Consider the following 18,931-nt stretch of genomic DNA (forward strand, 5'->3'; position numbering starts at 1 on the left):
GCCCCCGTCTCCATCCACCCACCGTGGAGCAGGCTGACCTGCCAGAAATCCTAAACCCAGACTTTTTTTCCCCAAAAAAACCACCTCCCTCCCCTCCAAACACTGCAGACAGCGCCGCTTTGCTTCTTCGAGGAAACCAAGCCCCTCTCTCTGACTCCCAAGTTTTATTTCATTTCATCCCCTCCCGAGCAGAAAACACCAAGTGCCACGAGTTTTTTTTCACACCAAAACACATCCTCACCCACACCACGTCCAAGCCAAACTGCAGGAGAGCGAACTCGAGGAAGGACGACTTAAATACACTCGCTTAAAAACCCGACACGCCAAAGAAACCCTCGACAGCGCCGTGCCGAAGGTGGGTCCCGTATAAATACAGTGCAATAATTAAGGTACAATTTACAAGGGCAGGAGGAGAAGCCTGGAGGGAGGAACTCTGCCCGAAGTTCCCAAGGGGATGGGGTCGGGGCAGGATTTTCCCCCCCCGGCGCATCCTTGCTGCGGGATGAGGCCGTGGGGAGCACAAACCCAAGCGGCCACATCCAGCCCCAGTGCCTGGCACCCAGGGGAAAAATCAGCGCAGGGAATGGGCTCCAGGTTGATCCCAGCATGGGGAGAGGGGGCCAGGCCTCCGCGCCCCCCAGCGAGGAAGGGGAAAGCAGTACAATTAGGGAAAAGCTTGGGTTTCTCTGTGCGGGGCGCAGCTGGGAAGGAGCGAGGGGTACGCGGCGCACCCGGCTCCGCCGCTGGCACAGCCACACCGACCCCCCCAGCCTGCTCCCAGCTCCCCCCCGTCCCAGTCACCACCACCTCCTGCCCATTAAGCTCCAGTTCAGCCCCCCCCCAGCACCGACAGCTCTCAGGGAGCCGGCACAGGCAGGAGAGGGGATGCTCCTTGCCCAGCAAGCAGTTTGCTGCCTGCTGGTTTAAGAGGTTCAGCGCCCTCCCCTCTTTAACAAGAGGTGATTTCATCTTTGCTAATAGTTTTTAAGGATATTTCAGCTCCGGGGGGGGGAAGCACCACCTCGGTGGCGTTCCGTCCATCGGCTCAAACCCCAGGAGAGCTGCACCGTGCCCCGTAATACCCAAACAAGCAGCCACCACCCCGAAGCACCAGTCGGACTGGGGAGCAAGCCCCCAAATGTGACCCCACACCCAGCAAAGCCCTTTCTGGGCAGGGGTTTCTGTGCTGCCGGGGGGGCCGGGGTGCCCCTAACCCCGTGCCATGCACACAAAGCCCCCCCCAGGTCTGCCAGCAGCCCTCAAACCGTGGGGGTGACGGAGGGGAGCACGGCCCTGGGACCCCCAAACCCCCCCAGGAGACAACAACCACTGCGCTTTCCATCCCACCCACCTTGGGGACAGGCACGGGGGGGGGGACAGCAGGCAAAAGGGGGGTGGCATCGGGGAGCAGAGGCTCAGTTCTTCAGCAGCTCCCCCAGGTCGTACGCCTCGAAGAGGTCGCTGACGCCCTCGCCGTCCTCCAGCCCCCAGAGGTAGTCGTCCTGCTCCAGGGGGGGCGAGAAGGTGACGAAGGGGCCCGAGTCCAGGTAGGAGGGGGCGCAGGGCAGCTGGTCCTCCGTCTGCTGCAGGAGGTGCTGGGGGGAGCCCAGCAGCCCCGTCCCCACCTCCAGCAGGGAGCCGGGCCCCCCCGGGCTGGAGAGGGGCAGGGACGGGGACAAGGATGGGGCACGGTGCCCGTGGAGGGGCTGCGGGGATGCGCCGGGGGGCTTGGGGTTGTTTTGTAGGGAGGGGTGGGTGCTGCTGTCCTGCGGGGGGGGAGTGGTGGCGGAGGGGACGCCGTGCTGCTTGGTGGGGCTGTCCTCCGGGATCTCCTCGGGGCACAGGTACACCTCGATGGGGCCGTTGGTGCTCTTCAGGTGGAGCTGCAGGTTGTCCTGGCCGGGCAGAGCAGGGCTCAGGGGGCACCCAGGGGGGCACCCAGAGCCCACCCCGCTGCCCCCAACCTGTGTGAGGTCCCAGCAGGGCACCACCCCACACCCACCACCCCTAAAGGACCCGCTTGGGGTCAAACAGCCCCACGGAGACACCCCAAAAGCGCTCGGGGCAATGCCGGGCTGCACCCGTGAGATGCCCCAGATGGCACCACGGGGCACGGGGCGGGCACGGCAGCATCCCGGCACCGACCCCACTGCTGGGGGACAGCTCCCGGCCCCACACACACCTCGCTGAAGTCCGGCACCTCCAGCCTGGTCTCGGGGGGAGCCTTCACGGCGATCACCGTCTGCTCCTGGAAGTTGCTGATGGTGCGGAGGTCCTGGTAGGTGACGTACGCCAGCGTGGGCAGGGAGGAGGTATAGGAAAAAAATAAAAAAAAAAAAAAGCAGGACCACGAGTGGGACGGCCCCAATTCCCCATCCCACAGCGCTGCCACCAGGCAAAGACCCCCCAAGGACACGCGGGAGAGCCATGCGGGGAAAAGGAAGGGAGAAAATGGGACTCGGAGGGGGTCCCCCAGCCCCCCGCGGCCGCAAATCTCCCCGGGCAAGGATATCTCTGGTTGTCCTCGTGGTCCGTCAGCTGCCGGAGCTGCAGGGCGCAGTCCTGCAGGAGCTGCTCCAGCGCCCGCTCGCCCTTGGCCAGCTCGGCCAGCTCCCCCCGCAGCGCCTGCTGCTTGGCCGCCACCGCCGCGTCCTCGAAGATCCCCGTCCCCCTGCGGGCGGAGAGGTGAGGACCCCCCGTCCCCTGAGCCGCCCCCTCCCCAAAAAAACCGACCCCGCGCATCCAGAGCGCCGCCTACATCCACTGGATGTTGTTCTTGGACTTCTTGCGGATGAGCTGGATGCCCTCCAGCACGTTGGTGATGTCGTAGATGCGGCGCTTCTGCACCCCCAGCACCTCGGCGGCGCGGTTGAGGTCCAGCACGCCGTCGGCCGACTCGCTCAGCAGGTGGATGAACTTCTTGGTCAGCAGCCCCAGCGAGGTGTCGTAGCGCGTCTTCTCCCCGGGGGATTTGGGGGCTGCGGGGAAAGCAGAGAGCCGTGTCCCCCCCACCCCATCATTTCCTTAGCCTGGGGCGGAGGCGGCACGGGGCTGGCCACGCTGGGGTCGCTAAACCTGGTGGAATCCCCAAACTGGCGGAAAAATACCCAAGAAAGAGCCCAGATCTGCCTCCCCAGCCCGCCACCCCATCCCCCAGGGGTTTTTCTGCCCGCACGGCCCTGCGAAACAGGGGTGTCCCCCCCCCCTCGGCACCCCAACTTACTCCTGGGGCTGGGGAGCTGTGCCAGGGTCCTGCCCTTCCCCTTGGGCGTGCGGAAGTCGAGGCCCTCCAGGTCCAGCTTCCGCTTGGCCTGGAGCAGGAGAGAAAAACCCGCACTGGGGCAGGGCCGGGCTCCCCCCGGAGCCCCCCCCCGGAGCATCGCGGAGCCCTGGGACCCCTCACCAGACACCAACACCCCTTATGGGAAGCGCTCCCGCTCGGCACCCCGGTGCAGGCGATGGGGCCACCAGGGATGGTTGGGGTGGGGGGGCTGGACCCCCCCACATCCTCCCAATTGCTTCCTGCCCGGGGAAGCCGCAGGGATTTCCCCTTTTCCGCTCGCCCCCAGCTCCTGGCACGGCTCCGGGGGGCCGAGCCCTGGGAACGGGAGGTGCCGGCACCCACAACTGCTGGGAGGGGGCGGCGAGAACGGATCCTGCCCCCCCCCCTCCGGACCCCCCCGGGTGGTCTGAGGGGCACAGGGCTGCTCCCCAGCACCACCACCCCGCCACGGGGACCCCGCCGCCACCCGTGGGTGCCCCCAGCCACCTGCACCCAGCTGGAGCAAAGTGGGGGGGGAACAAGAGGGGTTCCATGGGGTCCTTGGGGAGGGGACACCCTGCCAAGCAGCTCCTTGGTGTAACCCCCAAGGGACCCCCCCAACCTCCAGCATCACTTTGGGACCCCAGGAAGCAGAGGGGGGGGGCAGAGCAGAGCCGGGGGTGTCAGCAAATTGCCCCCCCCCCCCCAGCAATGCACACAAGGACCCCCCCCCATCCCCTCACACAACCACGAGGACTTTCCCTGGAGAGGGGGGGGGGATAAAATTTGGCTCAGCAGCAGAAAGCAGCCCCCCAGTGCCCCCCCCCGGTGCCTCCCCACTCCCCCCAGAGCCCCCCATCCCCCCCATCCCCCCCCCATCCCATACCTGCTCCCAGGCCGGGCTGTCCCACAGGGCCCCCCCCAGCACGTCCCTCATGGCAGCGGGGTCCCGGTGGCGGCTCGGCACAGCTCCGGCTCCCCGGGGAGCGCACCCAGCTTCGTGGGGAGGGGCAGGAGAGAGGCGCCGGGGGCTGTTTTCCGCCCCCCCAGGGAGCCAGGTCCCTCCCGAGCTCCTGTGGGAATTCGCTGCCTCCCCCGCACCCCCCCCCCACACACACACCCGAGCAGGTTTGCCCCAATCCCCGGCTCTGCCCCCGAGCTGCCGGCACCCCAATGGGGAACGGGGAGCGCATGGGAAACGCCTGCCCCACAGCAGACCCCGAGCAGCTGCCAGCGAGATTTGGGGTGGGAACAGGGAGGGGGGGGGGACATCCAGGGCCCCCCTCCTGCTGGAACCCAAACCCTGACCCCCCTGGACACCCCCATCCGTGGCCACCCGCGTGTCCCCGTCACCAAGAGTGCAGGGCTTTGGCTGCTCCCCCTCTCCTGGAGCAGTGGGGAAACTGAGGCACGGAGCCAAGCTGGGGGGGGGGGACAACTTGGTCCCCTCGTGCAGCTGGGGGGGGGCTCCGGCCAAGGCTGGGACACGGCCACCAAGGACAAAGGACAAGGGGGTCCCCTCCTGCGTCCCAGCTGCCGCCCCCCCCCCCCGGCCGGGCAGGATTAGGCACACGACAGCTGAGCCAGGCACAGCCAGACCCCAACGGGGGGGGGGACAGGACAGAAAGAACCAGAGCAGGCGGCCAAACCCCAAGCCCCCCACCCTTGGGGACACCGTGGGACCCCCCCAACACCACCCCCAGGCTGGGGAGGGGGCACCGCAGCGCCCCGATACGGGTGCTGGGGGTGGGAAAGGAAGCGCCAGCAGGAGCCTGCGGTGTTGGGGGGGGGGATTAAAAAAAAAAAAAAAAAAAAAAAAGGGGGGGTCCGGGCCCCCCGCCAGCTCCTCCTGCCAACAGCCCCGGCGCCAGGGGCTGCACCCAGCGCCCAGCCCAAGCATCAGAGCAACCTCTCCCCCCGGGGGCCGCGGGCGCTCCTCCTGCCAACGCTGGGTTTCAACAGCGCCGCTGCCTTCCCCGGGCTTGCCCGGGCTCTGCCCGTCACCGCCACCCCCCCAAAAACACACACACACACCCAGGGCCCCCCCCCTTGGAGCCAGCCCCGCCACCCCCCCACGCTCCCCAGGGCGTGGGAAAAGCAGCACCCGAAGTAAAGGGGGGGGTAAAGGGGGATACGATGGGCCCGGCTGGGGGGGCACGGGGCACCCCGGGGTGCCAACACCGTTTTGGGGACGTGGTGGTGCCAAGGGTGCTGGGTCTGGCCATGGGATGCCGCCCTCCCTGCCCTTTGGGATATGGGGGGTGGGTGGTTTTTTTTTTTGCAGAGCCCCCAGCTAAAGCCAGGTTTTGGGGGGCTGGAGGTGGGGAGGGGGGGGGTCAGTGCCCGGCTGTAGGATGGGGAGCTGGGAAGGATCGGGTCTGGGATGGGGGTGGCAGCACCCTGGGGTACTGCTGCCCCTCTGAGGGTCTTGGGGCATCTCTGACCCCTCCAAAAACCCCAAATCCTGCACGGAGCAGGGTGGGAAGGGAAACTCCTGAGGGAGAGAAGCTGAAGGGGGGGGGGGCACGGAGCCAGAAGGAGCCCTGGCAGCGGGGTGGGGGCCCACAGGGTGCCCACCACCCCCATGCCCATCTGCAGCACCCCAAAGTCACCCCTATGGTGGGTGGCTGTGGGATTGGGGTGGGTCAGGGAAACCCCCCAGTAAAGCTGGGGGGCTGCTGAGGGGTTCAGTGCCCCCCCGAGGGGAAAGGGCACCGCTCATGGTGCTGCCACCCCCCCCCCGCCCCAGCTGCTCTTTGCACTGCCTTGCCCTGCCCGCTCGCACCGAACCCGCAGCGGACTCTGAACCCCTTTTCCCCAGCACGGAGGGGGTGGGGAGGGGGTGGGGAGGACCCCCCCCTCCTGCAGGCTGAGGCGCTCCCCGAGGCTCCTTGGCAGCCCTACAGAGACCCTACAGGGAGCCCATATGGCCAACAGTGGGGTGGGATCGGCCCCGGCTGACATGGCTCCGAAATGGGGGGAGAGGCGTTGGCCAATTCTGGGGACCCCAAAGCAGACACCGAGGGAAACTTGGGGTCTTTTGGGGTCACACCCGGCCTGCCTTCCTGCAAGGGGACACGGGACCACCCGGGGTGGGCTCCTGGCCATGGCCACGCGAGGCAGCTGGGGCGAGTGTCCCTGCCTGTATGGCACGAGTCCCGCAGGCAGGTGGGAGCGGGGAGGAGGCTCCTTATCTGCTGGCCCCGGCTCTGCACACAAAGGTGCTGCTCGGGAGCGTGCCCGAGCCACCAGGGCCACGAGCCACCAGGGCCACGAGCCACTGCAGCGGGGTTCCCAAGAGCAGGGTCCCCAGGAGCGGGGTCCCCAGGAGCAGGGTCTCCACCTCGATGCGCACCCCGCAGCCAGCACTGGGACTGACCAGGACCCCCCAGCACAGAGTGAGGTGCCCCCAGCACCACGGGAGCCCCCCCCGGAGCTGTACAGGGTGGGGGGATGTGGGCAAGGAGCACCCCGAGCATCCCCTTGGAACAGCACCGAGCAGGGGTGGCAATGCCAAAGAGACCCCAAAAAGCCCTGCGACAACGCAGGCGCTGCGTTTGGGGGGATTTGGGGTGTTTTATGGGAAGGGGGGGCGCTGAGTGTCTCTGAATATAATCACCCCCAGCAGCACAGGGCACGGCATCCCACGCTGTGCGGAGACAAAAGCAGCTCCCAAAGCCGGGGAGGGGACAGGTGGCCCCATAGCCCCCCCCCGGGACGGGGCCGTGCAGAAGGCAGCAGCCAGGACAGACCCACATGGGTGGGGGGAGAGCAAAAAATAAATAAAATAAATAAAATAAAAATAAAAACTCTGCCCCCACCGCAGTCCCGTCCCCAGCTGGCACCAGGCATCAGTGCCCAGGGAAGGGGGGACAACCAAATAAATCGGGACGCTGCTGGGAGCGAGCGGGGTCTGGGATGGCTCCAGCCCCGGGGAGAACAGAGGCGCACAGTGAGGGCTGGACGCACGCCCGGGGCCGGCAGGAATTAAATGCCAGCCCCAGCTGCCAGCGGGACCGGGCAGATTTTTTTTTTTGGGGGGGGCCCCCAGGAGAAGCGGGCCCCGACACCGGGCAGCCTCAGTTTCCCCATTTGGGACCCAGGGGTTGTGCGAGCGCAGCGCCTGTCACTGCTGGGTGACACGGCCCAATGGGGCTGTCACCGGCACCCCCCCCAAATAAATAAATAAATAAATAAATAAATTAATAAAAATAAATAAAACAGCCCTCAAAAAATAAAAATAAAGCAGCTCCCAGCTCGGCTCCTTCCTCCCAAGGAGGAAGAGGATGGTTTCACGTCGAGCCCCCCCCCCCCCAAAAACACCACTGCAAACCCCGGGGGAAACAAGCTTGGGCGGCGGAGCTGCAACGCCCCAGCCCCGTGTGCCCCCCCCCGGGACGGGTCACGGCAGCAACACAGAGCGGGAGGGTGGGGTGGGGGGGAAATAAATAAAAATGTTTAAAAAAAAAAGCAGAAAAAGGGAGAAAAGAGGAAGGCGGGAGGCAGCCGGGGAAGTTGAGAAACGCCCGTGCCCTGCCCCCCCCCCCCCCCCCCCCAAGGCCCGGCGGTGCAGGGGGACCCCCAGAGGAGCTGCACGACCTGGGGGGGGGCTCCTGGCATTGCCCCCCCTCCCCTCCTTGCTCCCCACCCCGTCCCCTCTTTGCACCGGGCCGGCAGCTCCCCCCTGCCCCCCTCCCATCCCACCACCCCCCCCCCATAAAAAATAATAAAATAAAGCCGGGATGGGGGCGCAGACACCTTACCGGCAGCCGTCCCGCCGAGGCCGATCGGAGGGTCCTGAGGTGGGGGCTCTGGGGGGTGGCGAAGAGGCAGCCCCCCCCCTGCGAGGAGCCCCGGCTGCAGCAGGCTGCGGGCAGGGGGGGGCTGCACAAAGCGGAGCCCCCCCGCTCCGAGGAGCCCATGGCCGGCACGGTTTTTCTGGGGGGCCGCTGGGCAGAGGGGGGCGGGAGGGCCGCGCCCCCCCCCGGGGCTGGGGACACTCCCCGGGGCAGCCGCAGCATTGCAAAGTCCTTCCGAGAAGCCGGCCCGGGGGAGGGATTTGGGGGGGGGGGGGGGGAAGAGAACCGAGCGGCTCCACGGGGCGGGGGGGGTCACGGCATCACCGGCGGCTTTGATTTTTTTTTTTTTGGGGGGGGGTCGTGGGAACCCGCCGGGCGCGGACCTAAAACACCCCGGAAAAAAAATAAAAATAAAAAATTCAAAAAAAAAAAAGGCGCGGGGGGGGGGCAGGAAAAAGGAAGGCGGAAAAGGCGCGCTCGGCCCTAAAAACACCGCGTTTCGCCCCAAAATCGCCGCGTTCGGCACCAAAATCACCTCGCTCGGCCCGGATGGGGCCGGAGGGGGCGCGTCCCGGTGCCCCCCCCCGCGGTTGTGCCCCCCCCCTCCGTGCCGGCCGCTGCTTTTCCTCCTCGCTCTCCCCGGGTTTTTTTGGCCTTTTTTTTTTTTTTTTTTTTTTTTAAGCGCCAAACGCCGTGCCGCGAAATTCGGATTTCCCGCGGAAAACGCCGCGCGCTGATTGGCTGCCGCCGCCGCCGCCCCGCCCCGCCGCAGCCCGCGGAGCCGCGCGGCAGGGAGGGGAGGGGCCTCGTATGCAAAGTAGGGGGCGGGGCTGAATTGGCGCCACCTGCTCGGGTTATCGGCGGGTGGGGACTGGGACGGACTGGGACGGACTGGGACCAGGACAGAGACGGGGACTGGGACAGGGACTGGGACTGGGGCAGGGACTGGGACAAACTGGGATGGGGTCTGGGACAGGGACTGGGAGTGGGACAGGGACTGGGATTGGGATAGACTGGGAATGGGACTGAGACTGGGACTGGGATAGGAACTGGGATAGACTGGGAATGGGACTGGGATTGGGACTGGGACTGGGTTGGGGACTGGGATGGGTATTGGGACTGGGATAGGAACCGGGACTTGGATGGGGACTGGGACCGAGACTGGGACAGGGATGGGGACTGAAGCTGGGACAGGGACTGGGATTGGGATAGACCAGGAATGGGACAGAGACTGGGACTGGGATGGGAACTGGGATAGACTGGGTTGGGAACTGGGATGGGGACTAGGACTGGGACTGGGATAGGAACTGGGACAGGGATGTGGGACTGGGACTGAGACTGGGACAGGGACGGGGACTGTGCAGGCGGGGGTGTGCGGGGGGTGCGTGCTCTAACAGGGAGTCAGCAGCAGCAGATTTGGCCTCGGGATCCTAAATCTCTGTGTTTTCACCCCAAAGAGACCCCGAGTTTAATCCATTGAGGCTGGATTCCCCATGCCCCCGCTCCAATCCCAAAGCCCCCACTCTTGGGGCTGCAGCTCAGGCACAGGCAGGAATTTCTTACCAACCCCCCCCCAAAAAAAAAATAAAAATTCCAAGGAGCGGGGCCTGATCCTGCTGAGATTCCTGGGGGAAAAGGGGAAAAGCCCGTCCTGGGGCTGGAGGCAGCCCCCCCACCCCAAAATGCCAGCGTCCCAACACGGCCCCACAAGCGCCCTGCGGAGCCTCCCAGCCCTTCTGCTGATAGCGGGAGCAAAGTGCAGATCTCTGCCCCCACCGGCTGCGGGGGGGGGGGAATCCTCTTCTGGCCTCCCGCCCTCCACCCACCGATGGGGTTTGTAGGAAGCACTGGTTTTGTCCAAATTCTCCCGCTTTGGGGCTGGGGGAGGACTAAAAAGGACATCCTGCCTGATGGCTGGTGGTGGCCACCGGGACCCCTGCCCCATGGTTAGTGGTGGCCATGGGGACCCTGGCCTGGTTGGTGGTGGTGGCCACGAGGACCCCTGTCTAGGGGTTGGTGGTGGCCCCATGGGACCTCCTGCCCGATGGTTGGTGGTGGCCACAGGACCCCTGCCTGGTGGCTGGTGGTGGCCACGGGGACCCTTGCCCATGGTTGGTGGTGGCTACGGGACCCCTGTCTGATAGCTGGTGGTGGCCACAGGACCCCCTGCCCCATGGTTAGTGGTGGCCACGGGGACCCTGGCCTGGTTGTTGTTGGTGGCCACAAGGACCCCTGCCTGGGGATTGGTGGTGGCCACAGGGACCCCTTCCTGATGGTTCATGGTGGCCATGGGGACCCCTGCCTGGGGGTTGGTTGTGGCCACGGGCACCCCTGTCTGATAGTTGGTGGTGGCCACAGGACCCCCTGCCCCATGGCTGATGGTGGCCACAGGGACCCCCTACCTGGTGGTTGGTGGTGACCACAGGACCCCCTTCCTGATGGTTGGTGGTAGCCATGGGGATCACTGCCTGGTGGCTGGTGGTGGCCATGGGGACCCCTGCCCCATGGTTGACAGTGGCCACAGGACCCCTGTCTGATAGCTGGTGGTGGCCACAGGACCCCCTGCCCCATGGTTAGCGGTGGCCATGGGGACCCTGGCCTCGTTGGTGGTGGTGGCCACGGGGACCCCTGCCCATGGCTGATGGTGGCCACGGGACCCCCTGCCCATGGCTGGTGGTGGCCACAGGGACCCCTGCCTGATGGTTGATGGTGGCCATGGGGACCCCCTACTTGGTGGCTGGTGGCGGCCATGGGGACCCCTGCCCCATGGTTGACAGTGGCCACAGGACCCCCGTCTGACGGTTGGTGGTGGCCACAGGACCCCTGCCCGGTGGTTGGTGGCCACCCTGCTGCCACACACGGGGAGGGGCCATCGGGGTGTCCCTGTCGGTCCCCGCGGGGGGAGCAGCCCCGGAGCAGCCCCCCCGGCCCTGGCAGCGCCGCCGGCCCCGGCTCTTCCCCCTCAGCTCCTGGGGGCGGCAGCAGCGAGCTGCGGAACACGGCACGGGGACACGGGGACACGGGGGGACGGGGGGACACGGGGGTGGGGGGACAGGGGGACAGGGGGGGATGGAGGAGGGACAGGGGGGGACAGGGGGACACAGGGGACACGGGGATGGACGAGGGACACAGGGATGGGGGGGACAGGGGGATGGAGGAGGGACAGAGGGACACGGGGGGGGTGAGGGGACACAGGGACACGGGGATGGAGGGACACAGGGACAGGGGGACACGGGGATGGACGAGGGACAGAGGGACACGGGGGGGGTGAGGGGGCACAGGGATGGAGGGACAGAGGGACATGGGGACACAGGGATGTGGGGACACAGGGATGGGGGGACATGGGGTTGGAGGAGGGACAGAGGGAGGGACAGAAGGACAGAGGGACATGGGGACACAGGGATGGGGGGGCACAGAGATGGGGGGGCACAGGGACAGGGGAATGGAGGGACGTGGGGGCGCAGGGGGTGACAGAAGGGCTCGGGGTGCAGGGAGCAAGGGACAGCCGGAGGCAGACAGAGGGGTGCAGGACGGGGGGGGCACACCTGGCAGGACGGAGGGACTCGGGGACAGGGGGACACGGCGGTGGGGAGGTGCTGCAGGCCCCCAGCCCGGCTCACGGCTGCCCTCACCACGGCTCTGAGCAGCTGGGACAGCTCGAACCCCCCCACGGCACCGCCCGGCCGGGCGAGGGACCCCAGGGGACACAGGGGGAGGAGGTCGGGGCAGGGCCGAGGGGCGAGTGGCCACCACCGCCCGGCCACCAGCTGCCCCCCAGGTGCAGAACAGAAACCCTCGTGGCTTCTCTGGGGGCTGCTATGGATGAAGCCCCCCCCCAGATATGAGTGTGGGGCCTCTCTCCCCATGCGTGGTGCTTTTTGGGGTGTTCCCCCCCAAAAAAAAATGGAGCTGTGGGGTTTCACAGCCCCATCCCGGGTGGCACCAAAAGGGATGGGAAAAGGGAAAGGCGAGGAAGGGGCAGCGGGGCTGGTGGGGGGGGGCAGCCAACGCTCACCTTCTGCGGGGGCTTCAGGGTCCTGGTGAGCGAGGCTCATCCCCACCTTGGGGACGGGGGGGGGGGGGGAGGGACAAGGCAGTGTCCTGGGGACAACCCACAGATGTGTTCCCGGTGGTCCCAGACGTCCTGGTGGGGAGCCTGGGGGCCCCCCCGCAGCCGCTGGGCTGTGGATGTGGCCGTGCCCCCCCTGCTGCCCCCTCCCCACCTCACCGTGCTGTGCCTTGGTGCCCACGTCCCGCTGGCGCTGGTGGCCACAGGGGACACGGGCGGTCGGGGTGGTCCTGGTGGCCCCGTGCCGGATCCGACCCCATTGTCCCCCAACCCCCCCGTGGACATCCTGGGGGGCAGCAGAGCCCCCCCACCCCTCACCCCTGTGCCCTGTGCCAGCCCTGCTAACCCCGAGGGAGGGGGCACGGAGCCGGGAAGAACCAGAGCAGCGTCACGGAGCCGGAGGGGTTAATGCGGAGTCAGTCCCCCAAACCAGTCTGGCTCCAGTTTGAAACCAGAGGGACACTGGTGGGAAAGGAGAGGGGACGTGGGACGCGTGCCAGCGCTCCCGGAGCCAGGTTGGTCCAGTACCGCCGCCAGCCGTTCCCAGTTTCCCCAGCAGCGCCCCTCCCCTGTCCCAGTTTGCCTCCTGGAGCTGCTGCCCCTTCCTTCCGTGCGGATGGGGAAACTGAGGCACGGGGGGAGCTCGGATCCGGGTCCTGGCAAATTTGGGGGCTGCACCTGGGGAGCCTGGGGCTGCTCGGTGGTCTGGGGGGGTCGGAGGGGAGGGGGCTGCTGGGGGGCTGAGCAGGAGCCCAAAAGACAGCAGCAGCCCCGAGCCCCCCCCGCCACTGCACGGTGATTTTGTGCGTGTGGCTGTCCCTGCTGGGTGCACACGTGTGTGCACACGCGTGTGGGTGCGTGCACGCGTGGGTGGCTGCATGCACGTGTGTGTGTGCAAGCGTGCATGTGTTCACGGGAGCTGTGCACGCACGGCTGGGTGTGCATGCATCTGCTGTGGAGGGCGTGCACACGCGTGTGAGCTGCACCCCGGCAGCAGTGCGTGTCCGTTGGTGCACGCCGTGCACGCACACGGATGTCCCAGCACAGCACGTGAGTGGCTGCCGAGCTGGGGGGGGGTGCACACGTGTCTGTGCCAGCGTGCGTGTGCACACGCGCGTGCCCTCACGGGAGCGCATCCGTGTGTCTGCACGGCTGGAACCATGACCACACGCGTGTGCAAGCATGCACGCGTGTGCACGCGCATGCAACAGCGCATGTGTGCACTGGCCGTGCGTGCACGGCGGCACGCGGCCAAGCACGGCTGTGTCACAATCCCGCTCCCACGCGCGGCCACGAGTACCACGGGTGTGCGAGCACCACGCCGGGCGTGCAAACTCCCGCGTGCGCACCCCACGAGCGAGCCCGGGCGGCGCGGGCGCGCACGAGGCCACGCGTGTGCGTGTGCTGGGTCCCAGCGCGGCGGCGGCTGGCGGCGGGCCGGGAGGCCTTGGCCGGGCCGGCAGCGGGAGGAGGAGGAGGGAAGTGCGGCTCAGACAGCGCGGCGCCAGCAAACACCTGCAAACAGCTCCGGGCACACAATGGCAAATACAGGTGGGGAACCGCGCCGCCGATTGCATCAGACTCCCGGCTGCCAAGAGCCGGCCCGGCCACCGCCACCAGCACCGGCACCCCGCTCGGGGCCGCTTTCCCAGCAGCACCCCACTTTTTTTTTTTTTATTATTTTTTTTTTTTCTCCCCCTTTTTTCCCATCCTTTCGTTCCCCAGATGAAAGGCAGACGAGGGTTGCGGCAGTACGGCTGTAGTGGTGCCGAAGGGTTTCGGGGGGACGCGGGGGGGTTGTTACGAGAAAGCTGCCCCGTAACGTCCGTCCCGGCCCCACTGGAGCAGCGGGGGCTATTTTTAGTATTTTGTCCCTTTTTTATTAAAAAAAAATATCAGGATTTCCAAGGAAAGCATCGGCACCACGCCACAGCCCTGTGAAGGGAGACGGCGTGGGGGTCCCAGCAGCGATGGCACGCAGCGGGGTTGTCCCCAATGCTGTCCCCACTGCAGGGGGTCTGGGAACCATGGGGTGGCCACAATGGGACGTGGCCACCAGGAGCTGGCACTGAGCCCATGGGGCTGCCAAACCCGGGAATCCCGGTCCCCAACAAGGGGCATGGGGAGGGGACCCCCTAAATCCCCCCCAGGCTGGGGGTGCGGGTGGCCCCGCTGTGGCATTGGGGTCTCACTGCCCATCACTGTGGGATAATTGTTCATTTTCAGCCACACGAGCAGAAACAAGGTCCTGAGCCTCCAGCTGTGGGGACGAGAGGGCAGAGGGACACCCCGATGGTCCCCAGTCCCCCCCCCAGTGGTCCCAGAGGTGATTTGGGGCACCCCAATATCTGTCGGTGCCGGGTGCGAAGCCGTCCCCGTCCCATTTCCAGGGAAGGCAGCAGTGTTTTTTGGCCAGACACCCACGGCCCCCACATCACCCCACGGGGTTGAGATGCTCCTGGGGGGCAGGGGGCACACGCAGCTCATGGGGAGAGGTTTGCACATCTGCACGAGCCCCCCCGCTGCCTTCCTCATCCTCCTCCTCCTCCCCCCCCGAATTATCTCACCTGGAGGCTGCGGAGATTTGGGGACACCCCAGATGCCACCAGCGCCGTGCCCCTGACCCCGGGAGCAGGGGGCAGAGGTGACGGTGCTGCCGGGGGGGGGTTGAGCAGCCAGTTGCCCTCCCCGGGGAGCAGGATCCGGCCCAGCTGTGCTGCAGCCACCCCGCAGCTGAGCCAGCCCAAGGCTTGGGTCACATCTGCTTCGGGGCCAGAGGGGAACCAGAAGGCTCATATTTGGGGGGGGGGGGGGGGGGGGGGCACATTTCTGCTCCAGGCAGCCCTTCCCCAGGGCGCTGCCCCAGGGACCAGGACAGAAGGAGGGGGGCACAAAGCAGCCGCCCCCCAGGGAAGGGCAAGGCTCTGGGCAGCTGCAGCCCATTAGCACCCCTTCCTCTGGGGGGGGGGTCATGTAGCCCCCAGGGCCACCCTTTGCATGGGGCTGAGCCCCAGCAGAGCTGTCCTAAATTGGGGGGGGACAAAACTTTAGAAAAAGCATCTCCCCCCCCCCCCCAGCACTCCAGCTACACCTCCCGCTCCCCGGGGCTCGGCAGCGCTGGGGGGGGGTTGAAGGGGGGGGGGGGGGGGCGCCTCGCTCCTTCCCTATCAGATAAGGAGAGCAGCACCCAAAATAGCTGGCAGACACCTCCGCCGGGAGACAGCAGCCTTGGGTTAATTCCTCCCATACCTGAGCTGACATTTCAAAGCTATTAAACAATTAATGAGATTCCTACCGTAACCCTAGAAGTTACGATCGCAGCTCGATGGCAGCGAGGGTTTTTTTTCCCCCCCCCCCCCCACCTCCCCACGCCGCGCCCCCCCCCCCCCCCCCCCCAAAGGGAAGCACGGAGAACGAGGCGAGCTTTATTACGTAAAAACGGTAACTTTTATAAAAAGTTTATAAAGCAAGTACAAGGCATGTTCGCAGAAATCTCACCTTCCTGCACAAAAGGTACAAACGTTATACTCTAGTATAGAGCTCCACAATACACGAGGCCGTGGCCCCAGAGAGTTTGGTTCGTATTCGAGGACCCCCCCCCCCCTCCCCAAACCTCCCCCCCCCAACCTCTATCCCCCTATTAAACGCCTCGAAACAGGGCTCGATCGCTATAATCCAAAAATATACAGACAACCACCGCGTCTTCACCAGTCTATCGGTACAAAGTGTCTCGTTTTATAAAGCGGGCTGGAAAAAAAAGTCCTAAAGAAGCCGGGATTTTGGGAACGCCGCTCGAAAACTCGCCGAAGGGCAGCTCCTGGTCGCGGGGGGGAACAAGGAGGGGGGGCAGCAGCCGCCTCTCCCCTCGCCTGGGGTCTTTTTTTTTTGTGGGGGGGGGGCGATGCACCTGGGGTCTTTTTTATATTTTTTTTTTTAAATTTTTTTGTCTCCGGGCGATGGAGGAGCCCAAGGGTGCTTGGGTGCAGCCGGGTGGCCCCCGTGGTGGCCGGGGGGGGCTCCGGGGGGGCCGCGGCAGGTCGCAGACAGCCTGGCGCCACGCAGGAAGCTGCTATTTACCTCCGGCCGATAACGAATCAGGAACCGACACTCGCTGCGTGTTTGCTAATTGGCACTGCTGGGGGGGGGGAGAAAGAAAGGAAGAAGAATTAAAAATAAGAATTAAATATAAAATCGGTTTGTGCGGGGCAGGGGGGAGGGATGAGGGGAGCGGGGGCAGCACCGTGCGGGGGGATCGGGGTTGGATGGGGGGGGGGGGGAGAAGGTGAGGGGTGGGTTTGGGGGACAGGGGGGATGCTCAGGGGGGTTTGGGGGTGCTGGGGGGGGGGGACACTCACCTGCTGGAGGAGGCGTTAGTGGCACAGGGCGCTCTCGTCTTTGGAGCAGAGCTCAGAGGCCAGCTCGGCCGCCTGCGGAGAGCAGGGACAGGGGTCAGGGCCACCGGGGCAGCAGGACACAGCCCCAAAAACCCACCTCTCCCTCTTTAACACCACCACCCCACACCCCGTGTAGGTCCACCCCCCATAACCCTTATGGGACCACCACCACCCCCACAACCACCCCCTAAACCACCCGCAGCCCCGCGGCGCCCACCCCGTACCTTGAGGGACAGCAGGGTGGCCTCCGAGGACGGGTCGCGGCCCTTGGCCTCCTCCTCCAGCACGATCTGCAGGTCGAAGATGTAGTCGATGACGTGCTGGAGGATCTCCACCTGGCTCACCTTGGTGCCCTGCGGGATGCCCGGCACCAGCTCCCTCAGCTTGGAGTAGCAGTCGTTCATGTCGTACAGGAGGCTCATGGGCTCCTCCAGCGCCGGGCTCTTGTTGCTGCTGCCGCGGGCGATGGCCAAGCTCTGCTCCGACAGGCAGCACACGGCCTCGTAGCAGCTCCTGACGGACCTCACCGGGCTGATGGCTTTCATGCTGGGGTTTGGGGTTTTTTTTTGAAGGGAACGACGGGCGTTGAGGTTCTGCTGCGGGACCTGAGGTGGCGAGGCTGGGGCCTCCGAGCCCTGCGGCCTCCGAGCTCCTCCTGGACCTTCACCCCTCGGAGCTTCACCCCTCGGAGCTCCTCTTCTCGGACCCTCACCCCCTCTGCACCTCAGCTCCTTCAGCCCCCGACCCCTCAGACCTCGCTGGCGCAGTGGGGCTGGGGCAGCCCGGCTCGGGGCTATATAGGGCGCCCCTCTGGGCCCGCCCCCCTCATGCAAACCGGCCCCGGCTCCCCCCCCAATTATGCAAACGAAGCCCTCAGACCCCTCCCACCCATGCAAATGAACCCCAAGGAACCACGCTCCCACCCCAAAATACCCCCCCCCCACGAGTGACCCTTGGTGGCCAGGGTGGCCCTGTCCCCACATGTCCCCCCCCACACACACACACCGCCACCCCACAGCATCACCACAGGGCAAAACCCCAAAACCACCCCATTTTTTTTTGGGGGGGGGGGCTCCCCCTAACTCCATTTTTCCCCCCCTTTACCCCCTTACCCCTTTGCCCCCCATCCCGGAGGATTTTCCCCTCCAGCTTTTGGGGTGGGTGATATTTCCCCCCCCCCCCCCCTTTATGCTTTTTGCCGGGCGATCCCGTAGGAAATTAGTGCCGCCCTGTTCCTCAATTCGCTTCTCATATGACCTCCAGACTTTCTGGCGTCAGGAATTATCTTGTGACCAGCAGAAAAAAATTAATTGCGGTAAAGCTGAGGTTACGATGGAGAAACCAGATTTAGGTCAGCCGCTGCGCTCCTGCGAGCGGCCGCGAGAGGTTTTTCTTTCTTTTTTTTTTTTTGGAGGGGGGAGCAGAGATTTATAGGCACGGGGGGGGTGATTCCAGCACGACCCCCCCCAGCCACCCCAAAACGCCGCTGGCTCAAAAAGCCCCGAGCCGCGGGGACATCGGGGTGGCCGGGCCCTGTGGGTGTCACTGCAGAGGGTGGCGGTGGCACACGGAGGGTCCGGGGGGGGCAAAGGGCCCGCGACCCCCAGATGGTGAAAGCAAGGGGCGATGCCCCCCCCCCCAAATCCTCGTTGGGGCGTTTTGGGGGAATTTCTGTAAGTTTTGGTTGCAGGGGGAGCCCAGGGAGGGGACGTCGTGTTGGGGGACACCCCGGGACCCCGCTTGCCTGGGGCTCCCAGCTCTTGTGGGGGGGGGCGAGGGGGGGGGGGCAGAGGCACCTGGAGCAAATTACGCCTGCCCACAGCACGAATTTATTCCAGATCTGCCCAAATCCCAGTTCGGTGGCGTTGGGTTTTGTTTCCCCCGTTCCGACCCCCCCGGGGGCTACACAGCAGGGTAAGGGGGGGTGGGCAGCAGCCCCTTGCTTCTCCCCCCAGCCCCTCGGAGACCCCAAAACCCTCAAAGCAGCAGCTTTTTTTTTTTTTTTTTTTTTGAGGGGACTTTTTTGAAATTTAAAAACTTTTTTCTTACCCCCCCCCTTCACCCTCCCCATAAACTTTTCCTGGGAAATCAGCTCCAGGCACAGAGCAGGCACGGGGGGAACCCAAACCCTCCTCAGTCTGCTCGGGGGCAAGCAGAGAGGAGAAGAGGGACACCCCCCAAAAATAAGATCAAATAGGGTAAAAAAAAAAAAAAGATTAAATAGCACAAAATAAAATAAGATTAAAAAATAAAATAAGATTAAAAAATAAGATAAGATAAAATAAAATAAAATAAAATAAAAATAAAATAAGATAAAATAAAATAAAAATAAAATAAGATAAAATAAAATAAAATAAGATAAAATAAATATAAAATAAGATAAAATCATATGAAATGAAACGAAATG

General features: G+C 65.0%; 2 protein-coding genes across 3 annotated transcripts; both read right to left on the bottom strand.

Annotated features, from left to right (window-relative positions):
* Positions 1 to 1,213: 1,213 nt before the first annotated feature.
* On the bottom strand, positions 1,214 to 8,283 carry E2F2 (E2F transcription factor 2; the record flags this gene model as incomplete). The annotated part of the gene is made up of 6 exons (XM_084300621.1): positions 1,214 to 1,895; positions 2,183 to 2,297; positions 2,513 to 2,671; positions 2,759 to 2,978; positions 3,224 to 3,311; positions 8,026 to 8,283. 6 exons carry the CDS (start codon positions 8,281 to 8,283, stop codon positions 1,416 to 1,418), a joined length of 1,320 nt encoding a protein of 439 aa, XP_084156747.1. The 3' UTR covers positions 1,214 to 1,415.
* A 7,485-nt stretch (positions 8,284 to 15,768) lies between these two features.
* Positions 15,769 to 17,277, bottom strand: ID3 (inhibitor of DNA binding 3). 2 transcript variants are annotated; one of them, XM_084300456.1, is made up of 3 exons: positions 16,749 to 17,277; positions 16,486 to 16,557; positions 15,769 to 16,262 (listed from the first exon to the last, which is right to left on the bottom strand). In XM_084300456.1, exons 1-2 carry the CDS (start codon positions 17,067 to 17,069, stop codon positions 16,501 to 16,503), a joined length of 378 nt encoding a protein of 125 aa, XP_084156582.1. In that variant the 5' UTR covers positions 17,070 to 17,277; the 3' UTR covers positions 15,769 to 16,262; positions 16,486 to 16,500. The 2 variants fall into 2 exon arrangements, with proteins under 2 accessions (XP_084156582.1, XP_084156581.1); XM_084300455.1 differs by having other exon boundaries at positions 15,769 to 16,265.
* Positions 17,278 to 18,931: the final 1,654 nt, after the last annotated feature.

This window comes from Netta rufina, assembly GCF_964035555.1.
Source record: "Netta rufina genome assembly, chromosome: 23".
Classification (NCBI taxonomy): domain Eukaryota; kingdom Metazoa; phylum Chordata; class Aves; order Anseriformes; family Anatidae; genus Netta; species Netta rufina.

Coding starts and splice junctions, on each gene's coding strand:
- ID3 (XM_084300456.1), bottom strand. CDS start 17,069: ATGAAAGCCATCAGCCCGGTGAGGTCCGTCAGGAGCTGCTACGAGGCC. Junction 16,558..16,748: donor CCACCCTGCTGTCCCTCAAG/GTACGGGGTGGG, acceptor TGCTCTCCGCAG/GCGGCCGAGCTGGCCTCTGA.